Genomic DNA, 21,945 nt, shown 5'->3' with positions numbered 1-21,945 from the left:
TTTTAATACTTTTATAGTGTTGTTGTGGGTAAGAAATAAATTATCATTATTATTTTGAATTCAGCAACATCACATCTAAAGATAGTTTTTAGCCTTCAATAGCTTACCAGTTTATAGCAGTACCACAACTTGAGTTGGGTTTTCCTTGCCCCCGTTTCTTTAGGCCCTTCTAGTCACAATTAAAGCACAGATACTAAAGCACATCTATTGCTAGTGTTTGTTATTAGCGTATCTATTGTTAGGGTATGTTGAGTCAAATTCCATAAAAACATACATTCATGAATATTTTCTAAGGCTAAATAAAGCTATAATTTGTAAGTTAAGCTATAAGTTTATTAATCCACATCCACAAATAAATAAAATAAATTAAACAATACTTTTCGCTGGAGCAAACCTATGAAGGTCTTAGATGTAAACATCAATCTTAAGGTATGTCGATCCCCCTTAATTTGGTTTCGTATCGCTTCACTGATTATGAAGATCCCCCTTTTGAACATAGCTTGATCATTCAATGATAATACCACAACAAACGCTTCATAGAGTTTTTGTCAACATAAGAGACAAATAGTACCGACCCTGTCACCAAACTCGGCGCCCTGATGACTCAACGTGATAACAACCCGAGTCGGTGCATAATCAACTTGAAACCTATACACTAATGATAGGCCCAATATAAACCTTAACAGCCCAGTGACTTAATGTAGTAAATGGTTTGTAAACCATGAAAAAGAGCAAATCGAATTGAGGTACAAAAGATGTTGGGTAGTAAATTGGGGATTAGTCGGGTAGGGGTCGTTTACGATATACTTCCGTCTGATTAAAACCAAGCTAAATAGACAGTAGGAGACAGTAACTAAGTATAGACTTACCCCTGTGAGCTTTTAAGGGGTGGCCCTAATACCATAAATACTTAGTGATTATTTGATCAAGATACCTTTAAAGCACCGAAATTATAGGGAAGTTTGATAGCAGTTTTGTAGTGTTATACAGGCAGACATACAATTAGATATTAACAAATATGACGGTTATTTGAAGCCTAATAAATTAGCTGATAACGAAGAAGAGACTAAATACACCGAATATTTTTCTATTGATTAATTAAATTCAGGTCTTCGGATTGGGAATGACTTTAAAAAATTTTCAATGAGTAAAACCTGGGGGTAGTCTAATGGTGACTTAACAAAACCCCCTATGACACAAACCCAAGGGAAAAGAAATATAGATAAGCCCCAATATAGAGAACGCCAATGATTATTATATAGTAAATAGTGAGCAGAAGAGATACAGAATCATTCATCTGTAGTTAAATTATCAATGATTTGGTCATTAGAAATACTTTTTAGCTATGAGACGATTAAGAAGAATATTGTCTCTTCGGCTAGGAGATTGGCGATATAATTTTGAGTTATCAGCCTTATCAATTAAAGCTGGGTTTCGAGTCTCTGTCTATGGTTCTGCCTCAGTCCCTCAGTTGCATAAGGAATGCCTTACTCAGAAGGTGGCCTATGTCTATTTCACCATATCAAGCTATTACATACAGTTTAAAAATGTCAAACGCGACTCTAGTCTAATACACCGAGCATTTATAAGGGTTAAATTACTGTGTTTTTGGAAGTTCAGGTCCTCTTCGAGGTATGTAGGAAAGATGTTCACAAATTAAACTGGGATTGGCTGTTCGCTTCAAAAACCATAACAGAATATCATGCTCCTACAAGAGCATAGAATTAGTTTGATCAAAATCAATGCTAGTGAACGAGATATAATAACAAATCATATTAAGAAAATATCTACATTTAAAGGCTGTTTGACCAAAAACGAAAAGTTTACAAAATCCAACAGATTGTCAATGTTTTTGACAATGTGTCAATGTGTTGGCCTCACCGCTTGAGGCCAACACAGCTATGCAGGCCCCTCCTCCGTCTCAATCTATTAAAGACCTCTCTCTTTACATCCTCCCAGGAAGTTTTCATTTCCCTTAGATCTTTCCTTACGACTTCCTCTCACCCCAACCAAGGGGTACTTACTTCCCGTTTAACACTAGACGGTTGGCCGAAAAAGACAATCTTCGACAATCTGTTATCCTTCATCCGCAAAACGTGTTCTAGCCACCTCAACCAGTATCTCATTCTAGCACTGGAAAGCGGGATAGACCCACACTATTCGTAAAGTCTACAGTTTGAGATGCTTGTCGGCTATATAAAAACATACAATAATACATACATACAATACTCTTAGGTTACATCTCAGAAAACCAGTTCCATATCTATAAAGACAAGTGATGAATTGTACAATGCATTAAACTTAGACAGAATGTATTGGACTTCTATAATTTGGGCTATATTTTGGACATTAGGGGGGAGGGCTGGGGGTTAGGTTACATTAAATCGGGTTGGGGTTCAATAGTTTTGTTTCTAAATAATTATTTTATCATCATATTTTGTTGTGTTTCATTAGGATTAACCTAACCTCACTTCTTGAATATGTTTCGAATAACCAACAAACGCCCTGTTTGAAATACGGTTAGTCAGTCGGGTACCCAAGACAATCCATAGGCAACTTCTCAGGAAAAAATCTAGCACATCCTCCTCCGATTTTGGGAGCACCCATGCTTCAGAAACTCTCGTCACTGTGATCACATTTGACCACTGCCATCATTGTAGCTTCTAATATTCTAACCTTGGTTTCATAAACTCATCTTCCTGTTCTTTCAACTTTTTTTTAACTGTGGAAAACACCGTGAGTCTTAACTGTAGAAAACACCGTCTTTACTCAGAATGCTACCAAGGTAAGTGAATCTGTCAATGTGATCAATCATTTCGCTGCCTAACGTCACCTTTTCATCTCCACTTATTCCTAGGCTTAGTGACTTAGTCTTCTCAACATTTAGTTTCAAACCCTTCTGTAAAATAACCTAAGGTAATGCAAAAGTCGCTACGCCTCGTTTTCGCCGGTACTATCTTAGTCTTCTTTTACCTAAAACCAAAAGGTTCGGTGTCATGTCCGACAATTTTTGTTTGGGGGAGGGGGGTCAAGATTTTTAACTGAATTTCAAAACCAATTTAAGAGATATACTATTCAACGAAATATTTTTTTAGTTTTTTGAGTGAAATAGTCATTTTTTTCTGCGTTTTTAAAACCAATTTAAGAGTAGGAGAATAATTTGGGGAGAGGGGCCAAAACCGGCAGAAGCACTAAGTATTCCTGAGTATCTATTAGAGAAGGTCAGCAGAGCAAAACCATGCGTTTTGGCTACCTTCAGTAGCTACTGTGTTAGGTCCAGCTTTAACATAGAGAAATTACTATTACGCTACTCTAGATCCATTGCGCAAAAACATAAACATTCAAAATTTAAGAGTCTTTAATCCATAAATTTTCTAGAAAATTTCTAGGAAGCGGCTTTTGGGCCCGTGCTCCCCTTAAATATTGTGATTCATACAATTGTTTGACAGGTCTTATATTTTCTTCATAATTCACCTTTTTTGCGGTGGGAGTCCATGGGGGCATTGGGTTTTCACCCTGAAATTCTTAATTTTCTTGAATATCTGGAGACTTCTTATTCAAGTTATCAAAAAAACGTTCTTTTTTGTTATTGACCCTTCCCGAATTTTTTTATTATTGCCCCCTCTCGTCTAAAATATGTTGCGTATATGCCAGTGAAGGGGGTTAAACTTGCATATTCGCTGAAATACCAAAATTTTATCCTCGGTCGGAGCAAGTTGCTTCAGACGTGTCTGTTTCTATGTGGCTGTTTCTAAAAGGACAAGCCTTGTGCTTAATACTATTTGTATTGACAAATAAATAAAATTTATCAAGATTCAAACTTGTGAAAATCAAACATAGAAAGCGACTAATATTCAGATTGATTATAAAAATTCTGAGAAGATTGACGCATTTATGCGAGTAAAAAAATGGACAAAAACATGTCATTTGTTCTAGATGACCTTTCATTTATTGATATTTAAAAGAAATTCGTGTGTTACAAAATTGACCTTTTAACTATATTGGACAAAACTGACACGAAAAATGCATTAATACGCTTCTAGTTGTGACAAGGCGGTGTGACAAAGCGATAGAAACACAAAACTTATTATAACTACAACATTAGAGATAAGTTACCGTACATAATTTGACAGCGTTCGGTTGGCGATCAAAAGCAAGAAAATAAATTTGAAATTAGGAGTAAACATGATAAAGAAAATGTGTAAACAACTTTTTTCCACTACGGATAAACATAACATGTTTTTCATTGGACGTGGCAAGTTCCATATCGTTTGATTTCCCAAAAACAATTTTGGAAGTATTTTTGGTGATACAATTTTGGAAGTATTTTTGGTGATCTGATGATTGAAAAAAAGTTGGAAAACTGAACCGAGAGATATATCGTGACTAGGGATTGACATAGAAATGGGTTTCTCCTCCACCCAAAAAGTTCTGCTATTTTTAGTATTCCCCCATTTTCTATAAACCAAGCTTTGTGTCATAATGTTTGTTGCGCTTTCCCTGAATTCGAACCCCCTCCCCAAAAAGAATTTTTGATTTGAGAATACTGGTGCTCAAACCAAAGGACATAACAGACATGTTTCCCAAGAATGTCTTACTGCCTTCTTAACAGTAATTTCGTTACCATTCGGTCTTTGTTCGCAGGCCGGATTTGGGATGTAGCAATGTAAATAGCGGTATGTTTCACAAAATACCTTTAATGAATGAGCTGAGAGGCTAAGAAAAAAAGCTTTTCTAGTTTTTATTAAAAAGAAAAAGTATGGAGGGAAGAACTTTTTAAGAATCTATATATGGCGAAAACAAATTTCATATTGAAACTATAATTTCTAACTATTTCAGTGGGTAAAAAGGACAACGTTACGAAATTTATAAAGCAAACTTCTCAACATCTCAAACCAAACAGTTCCTGATAACCAACTATAAGTAAAGAGTGACCGGACTCATTAGTAACTGAAACTCTAAAAAAGGGATTATGCCAGTCGATATATTAAAAGAATTGACCTATTATGCTGATTCCAAATATATAAGCTTCGTTAATTTTAGTGTTGCCTCAAAAGCTACGAGCCTGAGAAAATTTCTCTGATTTTCTAAAAAAAAGGAGAAAGACCCTATAGAATTCATAGAATTTAAATGAAAATTACATCATCAGATTCAGCGTATCTAAGAACCCTGTTGTAAAGGTTTCAAGCTCCTATCTGCAAAAATGAGGAATTTTTTAACTTTTGCCAGAAAAAAAATCACGGATGCGTGTTAATTTGTTTTTTTCCCGGGGGTGATTGTATCGACCCAGTAGGCCTAGAACTTCAAGAGAGGGCTCAACCTAAAAGAAAAGTTCTGGAATGGAAATAAAAAGTTCTAGTGTCTTTTTTGAGGAATCCAAAAAATGGAGGGCAACTAGGCCTCCTCCCAAGGCACTTTTTTCCCAAAACCGTCCGACCAAAATTTAAAAATACATATTTTGTTCAGCATAGTTGAAAGGCCCAATAACTATGTTTTTGGAGATAACATGACCCGCTAGAGCCCCTGGGGAAAGGTTTTCAAGTTATAAAACCTTGCCCATTGTTTACGTATAGTATTTGTTATTTGGAAGTATGCATACATTTTTCGGGTAGAGAGGATGAATTTTCTGCTGGGAAGATTTTGCACGGCGAAAATTTTTTATGGCGATGAAAGTTTCCAGGGGATGTACTTATATTCATTTTTTTACGTTTTTCCTAGTCGGATGGGGGGGGGCAAACCCTCTATGGATACCGCCTTGCCCTTATCCCTTTTTTCTGAAAAATTCTTATTACTGAATATTTAAGTTAGTCCAACATAAAAGATGTATAACTTCCATTATTATTTACACTTTAATAAATTTTTAAACATTAATGTTTATAAAGTTTTTTCTTTCCTCTTTTTTAATTGTGCTACCGCTTTCCCTTCCTTAGTTCCGCAATAATCTTTAAGACATTAATCTTTCAATAATTCTAACACCCTTCCGAGTTGTTGTCATGATTAATGGACTTTACCGACGGCTCCAATGCATTATTTAGAGAGTTCGCTATTATTAACACTCTCCCTCGCAATCGGTTAAGTTGCGTGTCTTTCAGAAAGTGGTTTTGGAAAGCCATGGAGAAGTGAGCATAAATGACTTATATAAATTTGAAAGGTCTTTTATTAGCTGATAATATATATGAATAGGTAATTAGGGAAATTGCATGAATACAATGACCAGATGTAGCCTAAATGCTACTGATAGATTTTTAAAGCTTACTCGCAGAAAGAGAGGGAAGGCGGGAGGGGTGGGAAATTATATTTATTCGAAAAACCACTGGAAAAAATACCAGGAAACACCTTGGTCTTGGCCCCTAACCATGGAGGTTTTTATAACTTCTGTTTTTTTTTTCTATTCTCCGTATAACTTGTCAGCTGTTAGCATCATTTTTAAATTTCCTTTCCCCGAACCAAAAAATATTGCCCATCTAACTGATTCCCGTTTGAAAAAATAAAGTGAAAAATTGCAAATACATGGATATTTTAGCCTCTCTTTTAGGTTTCAATATTCTCGACGGACCAATTATAATAATCTTGCCGCTAGTCTTGGACATAAAAGTTTCTACATGATGTCATTGAAAATTATTAAAGAATTTAGAGGCGGCTTTCAGTGTTAATCCCTCTCGAAATTAAAACACAGAAATTCGAAAATAAGACACAGTCAGATTTTCAATTCTTACACCGGCTTCATAGAAATACAAGAAATAAATAAACAAGTAAATTACTTCTTTGAATAATGTTTTGTGGGTCAAAATTTCCAAAATTTTAAAGCGCAAATAATGTTAGGTTAGGTAAGGTTGGTTTGCTCGTTAGATACTGCCACACTTAAAGAAAAGGAACCCAGTTCACACTATTGGCAGATTAATTAATTTTTTGCCGTTTGATTTCTCTGAACAGATGATTTTCCAAAAATATGAATTTTATGTTTCGGTCTTTTGCTCTCTCATGACAATGTTGGACCCTGATCGTAGCAGGTTCCAGTGTAAAGGCGCGGCCCAAGAAATGGGAAAATTTTGAGAGCCACAATCGTTCTACCACTGCTGTTTTCAGTACAAAAAATGCCCTTATTTTATCAAAATTATGAATTTAAAAAATGAGACATAAAAAACTACAGATTCGTCACGATTGAGCAATAAACGTACAATAGCTAAGTGTTTTTGCAACAAGATTACAAACACAATTTCAAAGACACTCTGAACTAATAACGCAATGAATCAGGACCGTATCCAGGATTTTTTTTTTTTTCGGGGAAGGCCTCAGGTAACTTTACATAATTTTTTTCGATACATCAAAAATGTATACATTTTTTTTTAATTTTGTCATGTTTTTACGAGTCGGGCAAAAATTTCGGGTGGAGGGATTCAAAACCCATAGTCCCCCTGGGTACGGCCTTGCAAGGACTATCCAATAAAATGGGTAACGAAAGCTAAACCATACTTACTAGAGATGAGTAAAAGGCAGCACTGTCAACACCAAGACTTGGGTATGGATTTTGTTCCGTAGAAGGATAGGCAGCACTGTACATTCCTACCCCAGACAACCCCATTCCAACACCCATACTAGCTGAAGCCACCAGCCTCGCTGCAGGACTGGAGTATGCATTTGCCATAAGCCTGTCATATTGGCATGAACATACAGATTGACCTGTCATAGGATCAGTAACAAGAGGTCGACCAGCATCACAGCATGGGTTGACAGGGTTGCCGCTGGATGGCGACGCAGCTCCAGTAGAGCCGGTGGGAGAACTGGCAGGACCGGAGTGAGCGGGTGGAGACACAGAACACGAAGACCCGACGTTACTTGAAGCACCATTGTGAGCTCCAATCTTAAATGAAAAATGATAATAAAAATCCCTACAAAGCTACAGCGTGAAAAGTATCAAAAAGTAGAGTTCATGTTCTTTCATTTTCTAATAGCAGGGCCGAAACATGAACACAATTTCCGTAATATCTACTGATTCTACTAATGATTCTCGGCCTTTGGCTAGAAGTGCTATGAATATTTGGGGGGGAATTATCCCGCGCTTACAGGTCTATTTCCCACAATTGTCCGGGTACACATTTTGAGCTTGGTTGACTTTGATCGAGCTTACAGACTCCCGCCTCTGACACCCTTACCATACCAAATAATCCACCATGCCAGAACTCAATCACAGGTCCCGAAGAACTAAGGATAAAAAAAGTAGGCCTGGAATAAGTTAATCTGTTTTGATTACAAAAACTGGTATCATACTCTTCTGAAAAACTTCCTTTGAAACCAACTGCAAACACTCAGGAACATTATGTTAAGAAAACTGGGTTCTAGATTGAAATGTTTTAACTTTTGTAGCTAAACGAGCAAAATTTATTCACTTTTTGGAACCATTTTTACAATATTATAATTGAAATTTCACTCCTTTTTTGTGTGTGTACCGTGCCATACATCATCGCTGATAAGTACGCTACTCAAATATTTTAAGTGTTTAAGTTGGCATGTATTACGCTCACATATTATACTAAGTTAATGCAATGCTTGAAGAACGTTACAAGAAATTGGACTTCAGCAGTGGAACCTAAGATACCAGGAGACCGATGCGACACCACTACCCACAGAAAACAGCTGAGTTTGCGATCTGGCCAGCGAAGCCAGTTATGTTTTCCATCTGATATTTGCGACCAGCGAAAATTACCTGACACATGCTTGTGAGGAGACAAATTGGCTATATTTGGAAAGCGAATCCAGGTGACTAGCGGAAAGTGCTCATTGTGAGTAGTTTTAAGCGCCAAATTCAAATTTTTAACCCATATGGCTTGAAATCAACCAATAAATAACACAGTTTTCCTTATTTTGAAAATAATAACTCCACGAAACGAATAGTATATTTTTAAACAACGCAGGATCATAACTGACACCGAATTAATAACGCCAATTGACTGCCATGAGTTGATCAGGAGAGCAGAAGCGCGGCCAGTTTTCAAATATTTTGCTTTTTTAATCGGTATTTGCGAGAATTCCATCTATCTCATCTTAAAAGGCAATTTTTCTTTCGATTGTATATTTGCAGCTGGCGCTAATTTGCCGTTAATACGTGGCTTTAAGCGAATAGCCCCCTACACTTAGGAAGTTTTCATGGAAAAACAGAAAATATAGTTTAGGGAACGGGATCCCCTTGGATAAAACCCCTTCATTCTAAGATTACTCCAAGAATAGACAGAGATTAAACTGGCAGGACTGTTGCAATCTTTCCTTGAGGTGCTGCGTAAGCCCTACGGACAAGTTTATGCAGTGCGAAAACTTAACAGAATAATGATGGTACAATAATTGAAGAGTAGGAAATTCTTTTTTTTTTGAATATTGTATCTAAAATTCTATACCTAAATATAAACGTAAGACTCTTGTAATTTTACATAAGAGCAGAAATATTTTTTTCTTATCTTTTATTATCACAAGCAATTATAATTTAGTATTATATAATTCTTATTAGAAAATTAGTATTATGGTATAATTATTTGAAAAAACTATAAGAAAAAGTCGTAAAGATATAACAATCGGAAACTTCAGTTACTCTTTTTCATTCTTCTTTTTTTTATAGTAGAGGGTTGATCTTAAATTTAACTTACGGTCAGAGAAATGTCACGATAGTATTTAAAATGATTTCAAAATTGTTATTATTGAACTTGATTTAATTTATATAGTGATATTAAAGATTGCCTCTTGCCGAGAAGACAAAGATAATCAAAACAGTGATGAACTTTAGAAGCCCAAGTTTACAAAAGTAACAAAGTCCAGATTGCATGGATAGGTGAAATTAATGTTTTAGTTGCGTCACATTTGATTTCATAATTCAAATTTCTGCTGTACTAAATGTCAAAAACAAAGTGTTATTGTATTCACTAATTGGCTGAAATCTTAGCAAATGAAAAGGCTAAATAAAATTCTAGAGCAACGAAAGAAATAAAAGGCTACAGAAAAACCTTTTTGAATTTTATTTTTACTATTCCTCTCTTTAATAAATCTTTTAATATCAATTAGGGGATGGGAAATAATACCTTATTCTAGTCGTAATTAGCCTGCGGCCATTCTGAGTGGCCTGAGGCCCCTACTGAACAGTAGTATATATATATATATATATATATATATATATATATGTGTGTGTGTGTTGTTATATATATATATATATATATATATATATATATATATATATATATATATATATATATATATATATATGCTAGTTTATGCTCCTTTTAGTTAATGAAGTTTTCACAGCTCATAAATATGCGTTTATGCAAGTTCTCTAAATAGGAAACTTTAAAGAGGTTGGTGACAATAGGAAAAGCTATAGAATTTGTGAGTTGATAAAAGCGCTAGGTACCCAGTTTTTGCAACAAATTATGTGCAACCTTGTTTAGTATTATAGAATATTACATCTACTACTCTATTTCTACGCAAATCAAGCTCAGAATTCTTAAATTCAATAAAATAAATTAGTTTCCAAAGTCACCAAATTTGATTTCGAAGAGAATTATTGTAGGTGTTTGTGACAAAAACCAGAAAGGTTTCTTCTTCTTTTTTTCTTTTAAGAAAATCAAAACATAAAACATTTAATTTATTTTCATCAAAGAATGCCATTCTATCACTCCCTTCTTTTTTCGTCAAAATCATCTTAGACTAATATATTTACTTCGATCTGAGTATTTCACGAAATTTGATCATGTCAGTTGGAGGCTATCTCTAAATTATGGGTTATCGATCAAGATTCCCCTCATCGAGAATTTTTTTCTTTCATATTTGCTTAGGTTTAGCTCGGCATTGGTACGGCTAAAAAATCTAGTACGCTATTCTCGGTCTAGCTAAAAAGTAAAAAACCATTAACGCCTGTCACGCGAAATTTCTAATCTCTAGAATTTATTTAAAAAAAAGGCTTAGTTGTGTTTTGCCTTCGCAAGAACTTGTATACAAAAAGTGTTTTTGCTTATTTCAGATACTGGCTATATAGTTCTTAGCCCTACACGTGGCTAAGAACCACTTGTAGGGAATTGGAGACAAAAAATGATTCGAAGATTTGTGACCGACCAGTACTTGCAGGCAAGTGGGAGACTGAAGTTGTTCATTTTATATGAACTTTGCCTACTGCGAAAGCCCAGTGGAATTGCAAGGGGGTGGGTAACCGGTATTTTTGGGTTGACTCATGACGGAAAATGTCCAATGGACTTGTAGGGAAAATGGGGGACTAAGATATTTTCAAACATTTTGAGTTTTGCCTATTGGGATAGCCCAGCAGAATCGCAGCGGGGGGACCAAGATTCTTAGGTTGTACAAAACAAGATTCTTAGGATGTAAGTAAAAACAGACGATATGAAACCCATTTTGGAAAGATAGGCTAAAGTGCGCAATTATTCGGTCTTACGACTTAAGGTATTTAAGGTTTTAGATTAAAGCCTTTGCACAATCTTGCGTCACCCCTCAAACTTTTGGCGTGTATAAATGTGAGACCAACACCAAAACTCAATACTAAAAAAAAACATTACACATCCCTTAAGCGCGTTGCTTCCAAATGATCTTCCCCATAAAATTTTACGGACGTGATAAAGTTTAGCATGACCTTATAGCATGTCAACCCTCAATTTTTTGGGACTTAAGATCCTGACCTAAGTTTTTATGGTAGGCTAAGCCTACAACTTCGGACACAATGTCTTTCACAAGTTCATTTTCTGGGAAAGTTTCAGTAAGTTTAGTTTCAGTTTCTTGGAAAGCAGACAGTAAAATCCCAGCCTAGAATTACTTAGCTGAATTCGCACAATCTGTTCTATTTGAAAATATCTCAGAGAATTTCTAGGAAAATAGAAATAGAATATTAGATTATAGAAAAATTAATGTAGGCATACATGAATAAGAAACGACTATAAGCTATTAACTGACATTGGGACAGGGGAAAATCGCCCAACTAGATTTAAAGCGCAATTTGTATTTTCAATTAAAAAATAAAAATAAAAAACATTTTTAAAATCCCCTCCGTATTTTGTCCTAACAGAGAAAGTAAACCATCAACTTATAGATCAGAAGGAGGAAGGCGTAAAATAGTGGATATTTAGGGTGGGGGAATTTGTCAATATCTAGGGACAAATTTGTCATTTTTTCTATCTTTCCAATGAAAACAGAAAAAAAAAGTCATCAAAGAAATTTACACATAAAAGGTATATATAGGAAACGAGAGGGGGCAATAATTTATCGATGAATAAACCCCCTCCCCAATTGACACCACTCCAACCCAAAACAAGAATAGTGTCTTGATAAGGTACTTTTTTGTTCTGACATGATAGGCAAATTAATTCCAAAAAACACACCATTACGACTTTATTACGTATATATTTTATCTGGGAAAGTCAATTTGGATTACAATTCACTTGGAGTTTGACTATATTTCGATTAATTGGGTGTATCCCTGTTTTGCTGGTCCTGGAAAATTCTGATTGGGTTTTCTCCAGACCAGAGATTGGTTTTCGTATTATAGAAACTTTTTTAAAGAAAAGACCACGTTTTTAAACATTTGTCATCTATATTGGCATTAGTTCTACTTCCGCAGGGTTAAATCCACACTGTTTAATATTTAAAGGACCATATCCTTGTGTCAAAAAGTCAAATAAAGCTTTTAAGATATTGGCTATTATCAAAATAGTTGCAAATTTGCTTTAACAATGGCTTAATATTAGACTAACGTTTCTTGTCAGAAAAAAATCTTTTTGGCGTTGATTCTAATTTAGCCAAGACAGATCTGCATTGCATGATATATAACGCAACAATTTTTAATGAAATGAAAAGAATTGTCAAATCCAAGATATTGGCTATTATCAAAATAGTTGCCAATTTGCTGTAAAAATGAGTGATTATTATATTATTATTTCCCGATAGAAAAAGAAATCCATTTTGGCGTCGATTCTAATTTAGCCAAGACAGATCTGAATTGCATAATATGTAAAGCAACAGTATTCAATGAAACGAAAAGAATTGTCGAATCCAAGATATTGGCTGTTATCAAAATAGTTGCCAATATGCTGTAAAAATGAGTAGTTATTATATTATTATTTTCCGACAGAAAAAATCCTTTTGGTACTGATTCTAAGTTTGCAAAAACAGATCTATATTTCATAGTATATAGAGCTACATATCCTAACTTGTAAGGAAGTGAAAAAAATGTCAAATACGGCTTCCAAGAAATTAATTATATTTTAAATGATATTAATTCTCTATGACATCTGGTAAATATTATATCTTCTGATTTCGTCAAGATCAATTGTTTTGGATATTAAAGACTGGCTTTACAACTAAAAACTACACTGAACTCGGCAGGATTCAGTAAAAAGTACACCCCCCCCCTAAAACTTTCATCCGATTCGTAAAAAGTAGCAAAAATACAGGTAAACAAATTTTTGACGCATTTTCAAAGTTTCTTTGGTACCCATCCATCCCCCTCCCCGAACACAAAATCCTAGATACAGCCTTGCGAGGTGATATTAATGATGGTATGTAGCAATTCTTTAAGGTGAAATTTTAGGTTATAAATTTACTACTTCTGGATATTTTTAAACCTGCAATACCCCATGAATATATACAAAAACAAGCATTTGTACATAAAGGCTTAATTCAGAGAAAAAGATTCAACTAGTACTTATGCACTTATGTTTTCAGTGCGTTTTGGTTTTATTTTCATGTTTTGTCTTTATGTTATGGCCCCATAGCTTTGGGTACACTCATCTATCTGTCCATCCAGGCTCGTATCCAGAATTTTTCTCTTTCTTTTCGGGGGGGGGGGATTTACAAAGGTGCTTTTTGATAAGGGCTGCAATAAAAAAAATCGTATCAAAAATTTGTTTTTATTTATTTCTATTAAGTTTTTACGAGTCGGACAAATATTTAAGGGGGGATTTCTAACCTCCTAACCCCCTCTTGATACGGTCTTGATTCCATCAATTATTAAAGTTGAAAATGAATTCCAACTTTACTCCAATTTGAGATCCTAAATTATGAATCTTGTTTGCTACAAATCCAGCCTGAATGTTGCCCATTAGAAAACGATATATCACACCGAAGAATAAATGTCGACTGATTTGATGAAGCTAGCGGTTCAGTTATTACACTTTGCATTTGTTCGAATCATTTAGAAGAATTAGAAATGTTTTGATCAAAACAAAAAAGAAACACTAGAACTTCGACTAAAGCACTTTTTTACATTAATCTTTGACTAAACACCAGTTATTTTTTTACTAAATCTTTTATTTTTGGCTCATAATACTTTACAGAAACAACATTTGTGATAGATATTTTCGCGTCAATTTCTAGAAATTAAATCCAAAAGTCCGTTCTCTGGGGGAAAAAAATGTCATTTGACCGACGGACCACTTTTAAATATCTGGTGGGCAAACTTTAATGCTTTAATAAAAATCGGGAAAGACCTTTGATAGTCTTCTTTTATTATTAAGCTCAAATTTGATAAAAAATACCACTTCAATTTTAATTCCATTTTGGGGGTGAAGGTAGGAGTGCTTAAGATAACTAAAAACCCTATTCGCGCACTATTTAAATTAATTTCTGTATAAACAGTTATAAAGAACAAATGTTTACCTTCACTAGAAAAACTATTTTTTACATAACTTATATTCGACTTCTTTTTATACCGTATTAAGGCTATAGCATAGCCTAAACATTACGGAAAAAATTAGCCTCTGCCCCTGAATTTCATGGAAGAAGCTCCTTAGAATTTAACGTCCATGCATCCTTAATTTAAAATATTTGCCAAAAGACGAAAAGCCTAGCGTTCCTTAACACACGCTCTAAAAAAAAAGTTACGTCTATGCAACCCTTGGGTACATTTAGAAGTTGTTCAAAAAACGGATACTAAACCTGTTGTAAACAAAGAGGGTAAGTAAAATAAACCTGTTGTAAATGTCACTGCGGTGACATGTTTAAAACAATAACCAGATTCTTTGGAATTCCGTGTTTATCTTCTTATTTTGTTTTTGGATATTGGGGATCTCAATTTTAAAATATACCATGAAAAAAAATTAAGAAGAAAGACGATTTCTAAATGAACTTATTTGACTTCAGATATGTGAACTTCCAAATACGTGCTGAATGCTTAGGCAATATAAAGTACAAATCAGATTTGGTAAACCAAAATGCGTTATTTGACATTTCTTGACAAGGTGATTTATATCCTACATTCTTGAATTTAGTAGGATCTGTTGATTGGTTTGATCTGTTTCCAAGTATCTTGTTCGGTTCTCATGACGCCAATTAATTTCGATTTTTTTCAAAATTGAAATATATACCCTTTAGTCTCTTCTCATAAAATAGAGCTTTCGGTTATAAATTTATTTTATTCCAAATTTAATGCTTAGTTTTTGTGCGGAAACAACTGCTATCACTAGCCTACTACTAATAACTTGCTGCAGCGCCAAGCCACCCAAGGCCAAAACAACCGCCCCCACTTCTCATCCATGCCATTCCGTTTAAATCTTCACTCTTTACCCCCCCCCCCGCCCTATAGGGATCGGAAAGAGTAAAAACTCTTAATGTTTTTGTTATTCTCTAAATTTATGTTTTGTAACATAAAACCTTTGAAATGCTGCAGTCAAAATCTGTTTTATAACTCATTCGATAAGTGACCATTAAACGCTTATCTCAATATATAACATTTGTCATCTTCATTTTAACAGAATTCACATTAATAAAATAAGGCCGTACTTTTTCGGTGTTTGAAGTTCTTGTTATATCTTCCATCGTCGACTCAAAATTGAAAACCTACCATTAAGGCACCAAATATAAGAAGTATATCCATAATACTTCATGACGAACTGTTAGTAAGAGCCACAGAAAAACTAGAGCTATCGCCGATATGTAAGAAGGGGGAGCCCTCAAGGACCCCCAAAAATCTAAGTTTTCCTGAATTGTTCGGTAGTATTTGTTCAAATTATCAAAAATTGAAATTTATTTCCCCAATAAGAAAACACCTTGCATACACGCCAGGGGCGTAATTTACCATGGGACAGGAGGGTTACTGCCTCCTCCAGGCGTAATTTTCCCCCAGACCTCAATTTGCCTCCCTCCTGAAATTTAGTTTCTGCAAAGAATCTTGTCAAAACTAGGATAAGCCTCCATAATTCAATTATCCAGAGAAACATGTCAGTTTTCTTTAGTATATCTTAGCTTTTATGGTAAAATATAGATTATTTTTCAATTTTCGCTGTCATTTTCACTTGATTTGGGAAAATTGGCTCCAACTTCGCCTCTCCCCCCTAAGATTTTGACGAAATTGTACCACTGTCCTCACACATGCTGATTCGTATGTTGGTTAATCCATAACTTTGGTTATGAAGATAATTTGCTGCTCTTTTTTTCGCTTGTTATTTTCCTTCTGATTTTACGAAGTATTTATTCAGCGGGTCAAAAATGAATAATCAAAATTCATTTTTAACTCATTCTTCACCTTCACCATAAGCCAAATATCTATCTTTTATAAAATAGATTATGGAGAAAACGATGGTTATTCAGAATTACGTATTTGTTAAATCTTAAACGTACTAAATATGTAAGAAATATAATAGACTTGATAAATCAAATAGAATAATTATACTGAATAAAGTAAATAAAAAAATAATAATTTTATTTTGAAAACACATTAAAAGATATAATAAGACGAATAAACCCATAGATACATAAATAAATGAATTTATAAATAAATATAATAAATAGGTTGTATTCTGTTTCTTATCGTGTGCTTTTTTATAAATAATTTATAAATAAATAAAATAAGCTTGATTCAAGACATGTTATCCTGATATTTTTTTCAGACCGGAAAAAAACATAAGGTAATACTTAAGCAGATGAGATCATTTGAAAGAAACCGAAATTATAAAAATAAATTTAAGACAATCATATATCTTTTTTTAATGGAAAATACAAATTGTGCTTTTAAATCTAGTTGGGCGATTTTCCCCTGTCCCAATGGCAGTTAACAGCTTATAGTCGTTTCTTATTCATGTAGGCCTATATTAATTTTCTATAATCTAATATTCTATTTTCCGAGAAGTTCTCTGAGATATTTTCAAATAGCCATAGAACACATTGTTTGAATTTAGTAGCGGTGATCAGCTAAGCAATACTAGGCTGTAAGCAATACATATTGGAGGTTAATTTTTCTAATTGGAGGCTAATATACCAATCAATGAAAAAAAATCAAAAATTGAAGCGAAAATAATGCATTTACTTTTTAAGACTAATAAGTATTTTAGGAGTTATAATCCTTTCCAAATTTTACTACTTCTATTCATACATGGTTTTAACAGATGGAGGGTTTCTTTTGTCGAGATTTTTATGCAAATCAATAAAAAATCAGAAACTACAGTGAAGTGTAAACGATTTTAATTATTGGTTTTCTACTAATTGTTATAAGAACTTTAAACAAGAAAAATATCAAATGTTTACAGATAGATCATTATAACAGTTAAAATCTACTACAGGCTAAACTTATATATTAAATTTTGTGTCAACACCCTCTACCTCTGGAAAAGAATTTACCCCTCCCCCTATACCTGCACGAGTAAGTGCCTGAGCTACATCATATTTTGTTACAACAAGAATGGCATTTGAACAAGTAAACCCTAAAAGGTGTATAAAATTTCTCCCTCTAGTTTTAGATTCTCCACTGATTGATATAAGAAATCTAGATGAAATTGATCATCTGTTAAATTCTTATAGCATTTCGAATCTCGTATTAGCCTAATTGGTTTTTCACATTAGGCATCTACACTCCAAAATTAGTTGTAAAATGCACCTTTTATACCCGAATATGTAAGTACCTGTCTTAAATCATTTATCGTTATAACAAAAAGCTTACTTGCGAAGGGTTTCCATAAGGGTAGTTCGAAAATTGCGTATAGGCAGACATTTCTTTTATCATTCAATTGTTATACAATCACTTTAAACATAATACAAAAGACAAGTTTTCTATTCAAATTCAACACCACGTGACACTTGAATAAAGGGATTAGCAAAGCCTTATCACCCTCCAAACAGAACCGGAACACTCAAACATGCTCAGATGTTCAACACTAACTGAAAACAATTGTATAAGACATGTGATGTTCCCTGTCATGTTCCACCTAACAAAGATTAACCAATCATTATTCAGCTTAGCGTCATGGTTCTGCATAGCTCCGCCTTTAATTATCCACTTTGACCAATTAGATTGTTGGCTTTGGAAATTCGCGCATTGTGAATATTATCACTTTACATGAAATATCAATGCTTTATCTAATGTATACAAACGGAGAATTAGGCGTCTCAAATTCTCATGAATAAATGCTATGGAAAATCTCGGCGGAAAATTTTTGACACGGTTTCTATTTCCCTCTGAAAGGAGATATTCTTTCGGTGGGGGCTTATGAACGGGTTCTATAAAGACTAGGCTAATGAAATTATTAATTAAATAAGAATTATCTTTCCATAACAAAATTACATCAAATAATGAAGAGACTTTAAAAATATGTAGCTAACTAATAGATTTTTTTTTACTTGACTCTACTTAACAAGAGACGAAATACTTAAATCTTAATAGTATAGAGAGAATAATATAGGCAAGTTTAGGATTAAATGCCTTTTTTACCAGTTATCTTCCCTTCTCTCTCTCTCTGTCTCTCTTTTTTATTTGATTTAAACTCTTGTTTATACATATTGATATTTGACTAGCACGTTGGAGGAGCAACAAATTACGAAAATATAGGGGAATCCAAAAAGTATTTTTCTAAATTTAGCATTCCAAACAAAATTGTTGTTTTTCTATTTGGTCAAAAAACAAATACTAAGAAAAGGTGATTTGAAAATATAGGAAGGGAGAATCTGAGGGATCAATCAACCTCTATCCCCCTGTCCCTCTCTACCATCTGCGGCTGAGCATATGCATCTTCTACCTCCTTTACAGGTAATGGGAGCCTTTGTGCAAATCAGTATCATGTGTTTATTCTTCTGATTTTTTTTTTTTTTAATTCGTGAATACGTTTTTTATATAACTTTTATTAACCCTAACAATTAATTTCAAGCTTTCTGCTCATCCTCTCCAATAAATGATTATAAGTGACAAATTGTATATACAAGCTAACATTAGATTAGGGCCCCAAGTAACACTTATGAGGTTGACTTGAATTGTATCCAAGCTTCAGAGTTTAACCACAGGGAAAAAGAGAATTTACTTGTAAAATTAAATAAAAAAACAAGTTTTTTTAACGGGAAGTAAGGAGCGACATTAAAACTTAAAACGAACAGAAATTACTTCGTATATGAAAGGGCTGCTTCCTCATCAGCACCCCGCTCTTTACACTAAAGTTTGACTCTTTCCTCTTAATTCTACTTTTTAAAACAGTAAAAAAAAACTTTAGCGTCAAGAGCGGGACGTTGATGAGTAAGCAGCCCTTTCATATACGAAGTAATTTCTGTTCGTTTTAAGTTTTAATGTCGCTCCTTAGTTCCCGTTAAAAAAACTTGTTTTTTTATTTAATTTCTGAACGTTTTTGAATCAATGCATGTTTTGATTTTGGCTCTCCACAGAGGAATAATTAAAACAAATTTGCATAATTTTTTTTGGCTAAATAGCTTTCTCATAATTTTGATCGAATCATTTTGAGGAAAAAAGAGCGGGGGAGGAAGCCTAGTTGCCCTCCGATTTTTTGGTTACTTAAAAAGGCAACTAGAACTTTTAATTTTTAACGAATCTTTTTATTAGTAAAAGATATACGTAACTTATAAATTAGCTTACGTAAAGAACTCTTTTATTCTACTGTTTTTATTACATATATGATGGGTTCTCCCCCTCGTCAGTACCCCGCTCTTTACACTAAAGCTTAAATTTTGTCCCAATTCATTAAGAATGACCCCTGAATCACAAAAGCCTTAGAATAAATAGTTGAAGTTACTAAAAATACTTTAGCGTAAAGAGCAAGGTATTGGGAGGAGGTGAGCCGCTCATATGGGTAATAATTTCTGTTTGTTTTAAGTTTTAATGCTTCTCCTCACCTCCCGCTGAAAAAAAACTTTTCATATTTATTTTTTCATTGTTTTTTGTTTAAATAGTACTAGTAAATCCTGCGCTCCCTTCATGGAAGTTTTCTTTCCCCATGATAAATCCCTCGATGGAAAGTTCCCCCAGCATATCCCCCTCTTATCAACCCCTCCCCAACCAAAAAATCCTCCTGAAAATGCCTGTACACTTCCCAATAACCATTACTATATGTAAGCACTGGTCAAAGTTTGTAACTTGTTGCCGCTCTCACGGGGACTGTGGGGGAGTAAGTCGTCTCCAAAGATATAGTTATAAGGTTTTTCGACTACGCTGAATAGAATGGCTATCTCAGAATTTTGATCCGTTGACTTCGGGAAAATAATTAGCGTGGGAGGGAGCCTAGGTGCCATCCAATTTTTTTAGTCACTTAACAAGGGCACTAGAACTTTTCATTTTCGTTAGAATGAGCCCTCTCGCAACATTCAAGGACAACTGGGTCAATACGATCATCCCTGGGGAAAAAAAAACAAACAAAGAAATAAACACGCATCCGTGATCTGCCTTCTGGCAAAAAATACAAAATTCCACATTTTTGTAGATAGGATCTTCAAACTTCTACAGTAGGGTTCTCTGATACGCTGAATCGGATTGTGTGATTTTACTTAAGATTCTATGACTTTTAGGGGGTGTTTCCCCCTATTTTCTAAATACCGCAAATTTTCTCAGGCTCGTAACTTTTGATGGGTAAGACTAAACTTGATGAAACTTATATTTAAAATCAGCATTAAAATGTAATTCTTTTGATATAGCTATTGGTATCAAAATTCCATTTTTTAGAGTTTTGGTTACTATTGACCACGAACAGTTCATTACCACGAACTGTTTGATACACTGTGATTCAATAACTTTTATTGGCTTAAAATTTTACACAAATGAACCAGTCAGTTGTGAGTTACATTGAAGGGTCAAAATTTTACATAGCAAAAATAGGTAAATACATCAAGGGGTATAAAAAGGATGGATTATTTGGCTTTACTTTTATACATATTCCTAACGAACCATGTGACGATAGTCCTACGTCTCAAACGACGAAAATAAATATCAAAAATAGTCTATTTGAATAAGAGGAAATATTTTAACTCGGTAGTTTTTTATCCTAAAGTCGCGGTACCAGGTACGTTTAAACATGCTGCTAGTCTTTTCCAACCTTTTTTTTCCGGACCTCCGGACTTTGAACACTCTTCTGAAGGAGTTGCCAGATAAGAATAACGACTTTTAATTGAAGAATAAGAATAATTGACTTTTAAGAATAACGTTTTTAGGACAATAGCCTCTTTTATTCTCCTTAGCTTAACTTGAAAACGAAATAAAATCACCGGTTCATTTCAAGACACAATTTGTCTTCAAGTCGAGTAAAACAAAGTTCAAATCGCTTTCATCTCCTGCAACTGAACGATAAAGAGATCGAAAAGCATTGGATATTTTAGAATCGACTTAGAGTGTAACAATGTCTACTTATAGTCGATATCCCAACTGGAAGAAGGCATAGTTAGAACAAAGCTCAAATCGCTTTCATCTCCTGCAACTGAACGATAAAGATATCGAAAAGTATCAGATATTTTAGAGTCGACTTATAGTGTAACAATGTCTACATATAGTCGATATTCCAACTGGAAGAAAGCATAGTTTGATCGGATCTGCAAATGTGGTTTAGTATTTATTCAGACACACTAATAGAGCCGACAAAAAGAGGCCAGAACCTCCTGTGAAACTACAAAGTTCTTGTCACTTTTTCACACCATTAAATAGAAACAGTTTTTTTGACCTGAAAGTAAAGAGCGACATTAAACCTTGAAATGAACAGAAATTGCTCCTTA

The 21,945-nt window shown here is 34.2% G+C and overlaps 1 protein-coding gene across 1 annotated transcript in view; it reads right to left on the bottom strand.

Annotated features, from left to right (window-relative positions):
* Positions 1 to 18,131, bottom strand: part of LOC136036412 (homeobox protein caupolican-like) — a 34,063-nt gene extending 15,932 nt beyond the window's left edge. Inside the window, exons 1-2 of the mRNA XM_065718627.1 lie at positions 17,912 to 18,131; positions 7,478 to 7,861 (exon numbers count right to left, since the gene is read on the bottom strand). Coding sequence (XP_065574699.1) covers positions 7,478 to 7,861; positions 17,912 to 17,974 — 447 coding nt within the window. The 5' untranslated portion in view covers positions 17,975 to 18,131. The remainder of the gene's footprint in view (positions 1 to 7,477; positions 7,862 to 17,911) is intronic.
* Positions 18,132 to 21,945: the final 3,814 nt, after the last annotated feature.

Source organism: Artemia franciscana, chromosome 15 (assembly GCF_032884065.1).
Source record: "Artemia franciscana chromosome 15, ASM3288406v1, whole genome shotgun sequence".
NCBI lineage: Eukaryota > Metazoa > Arthropoda > Branchiopoda > Anostraca > Artemiidae > Artemia > Artemia franciscana.
Note: the sequence above shows the minus strand (reverse complement) of the source record. Positions and strands in the feature narration are given on the sequence as shown.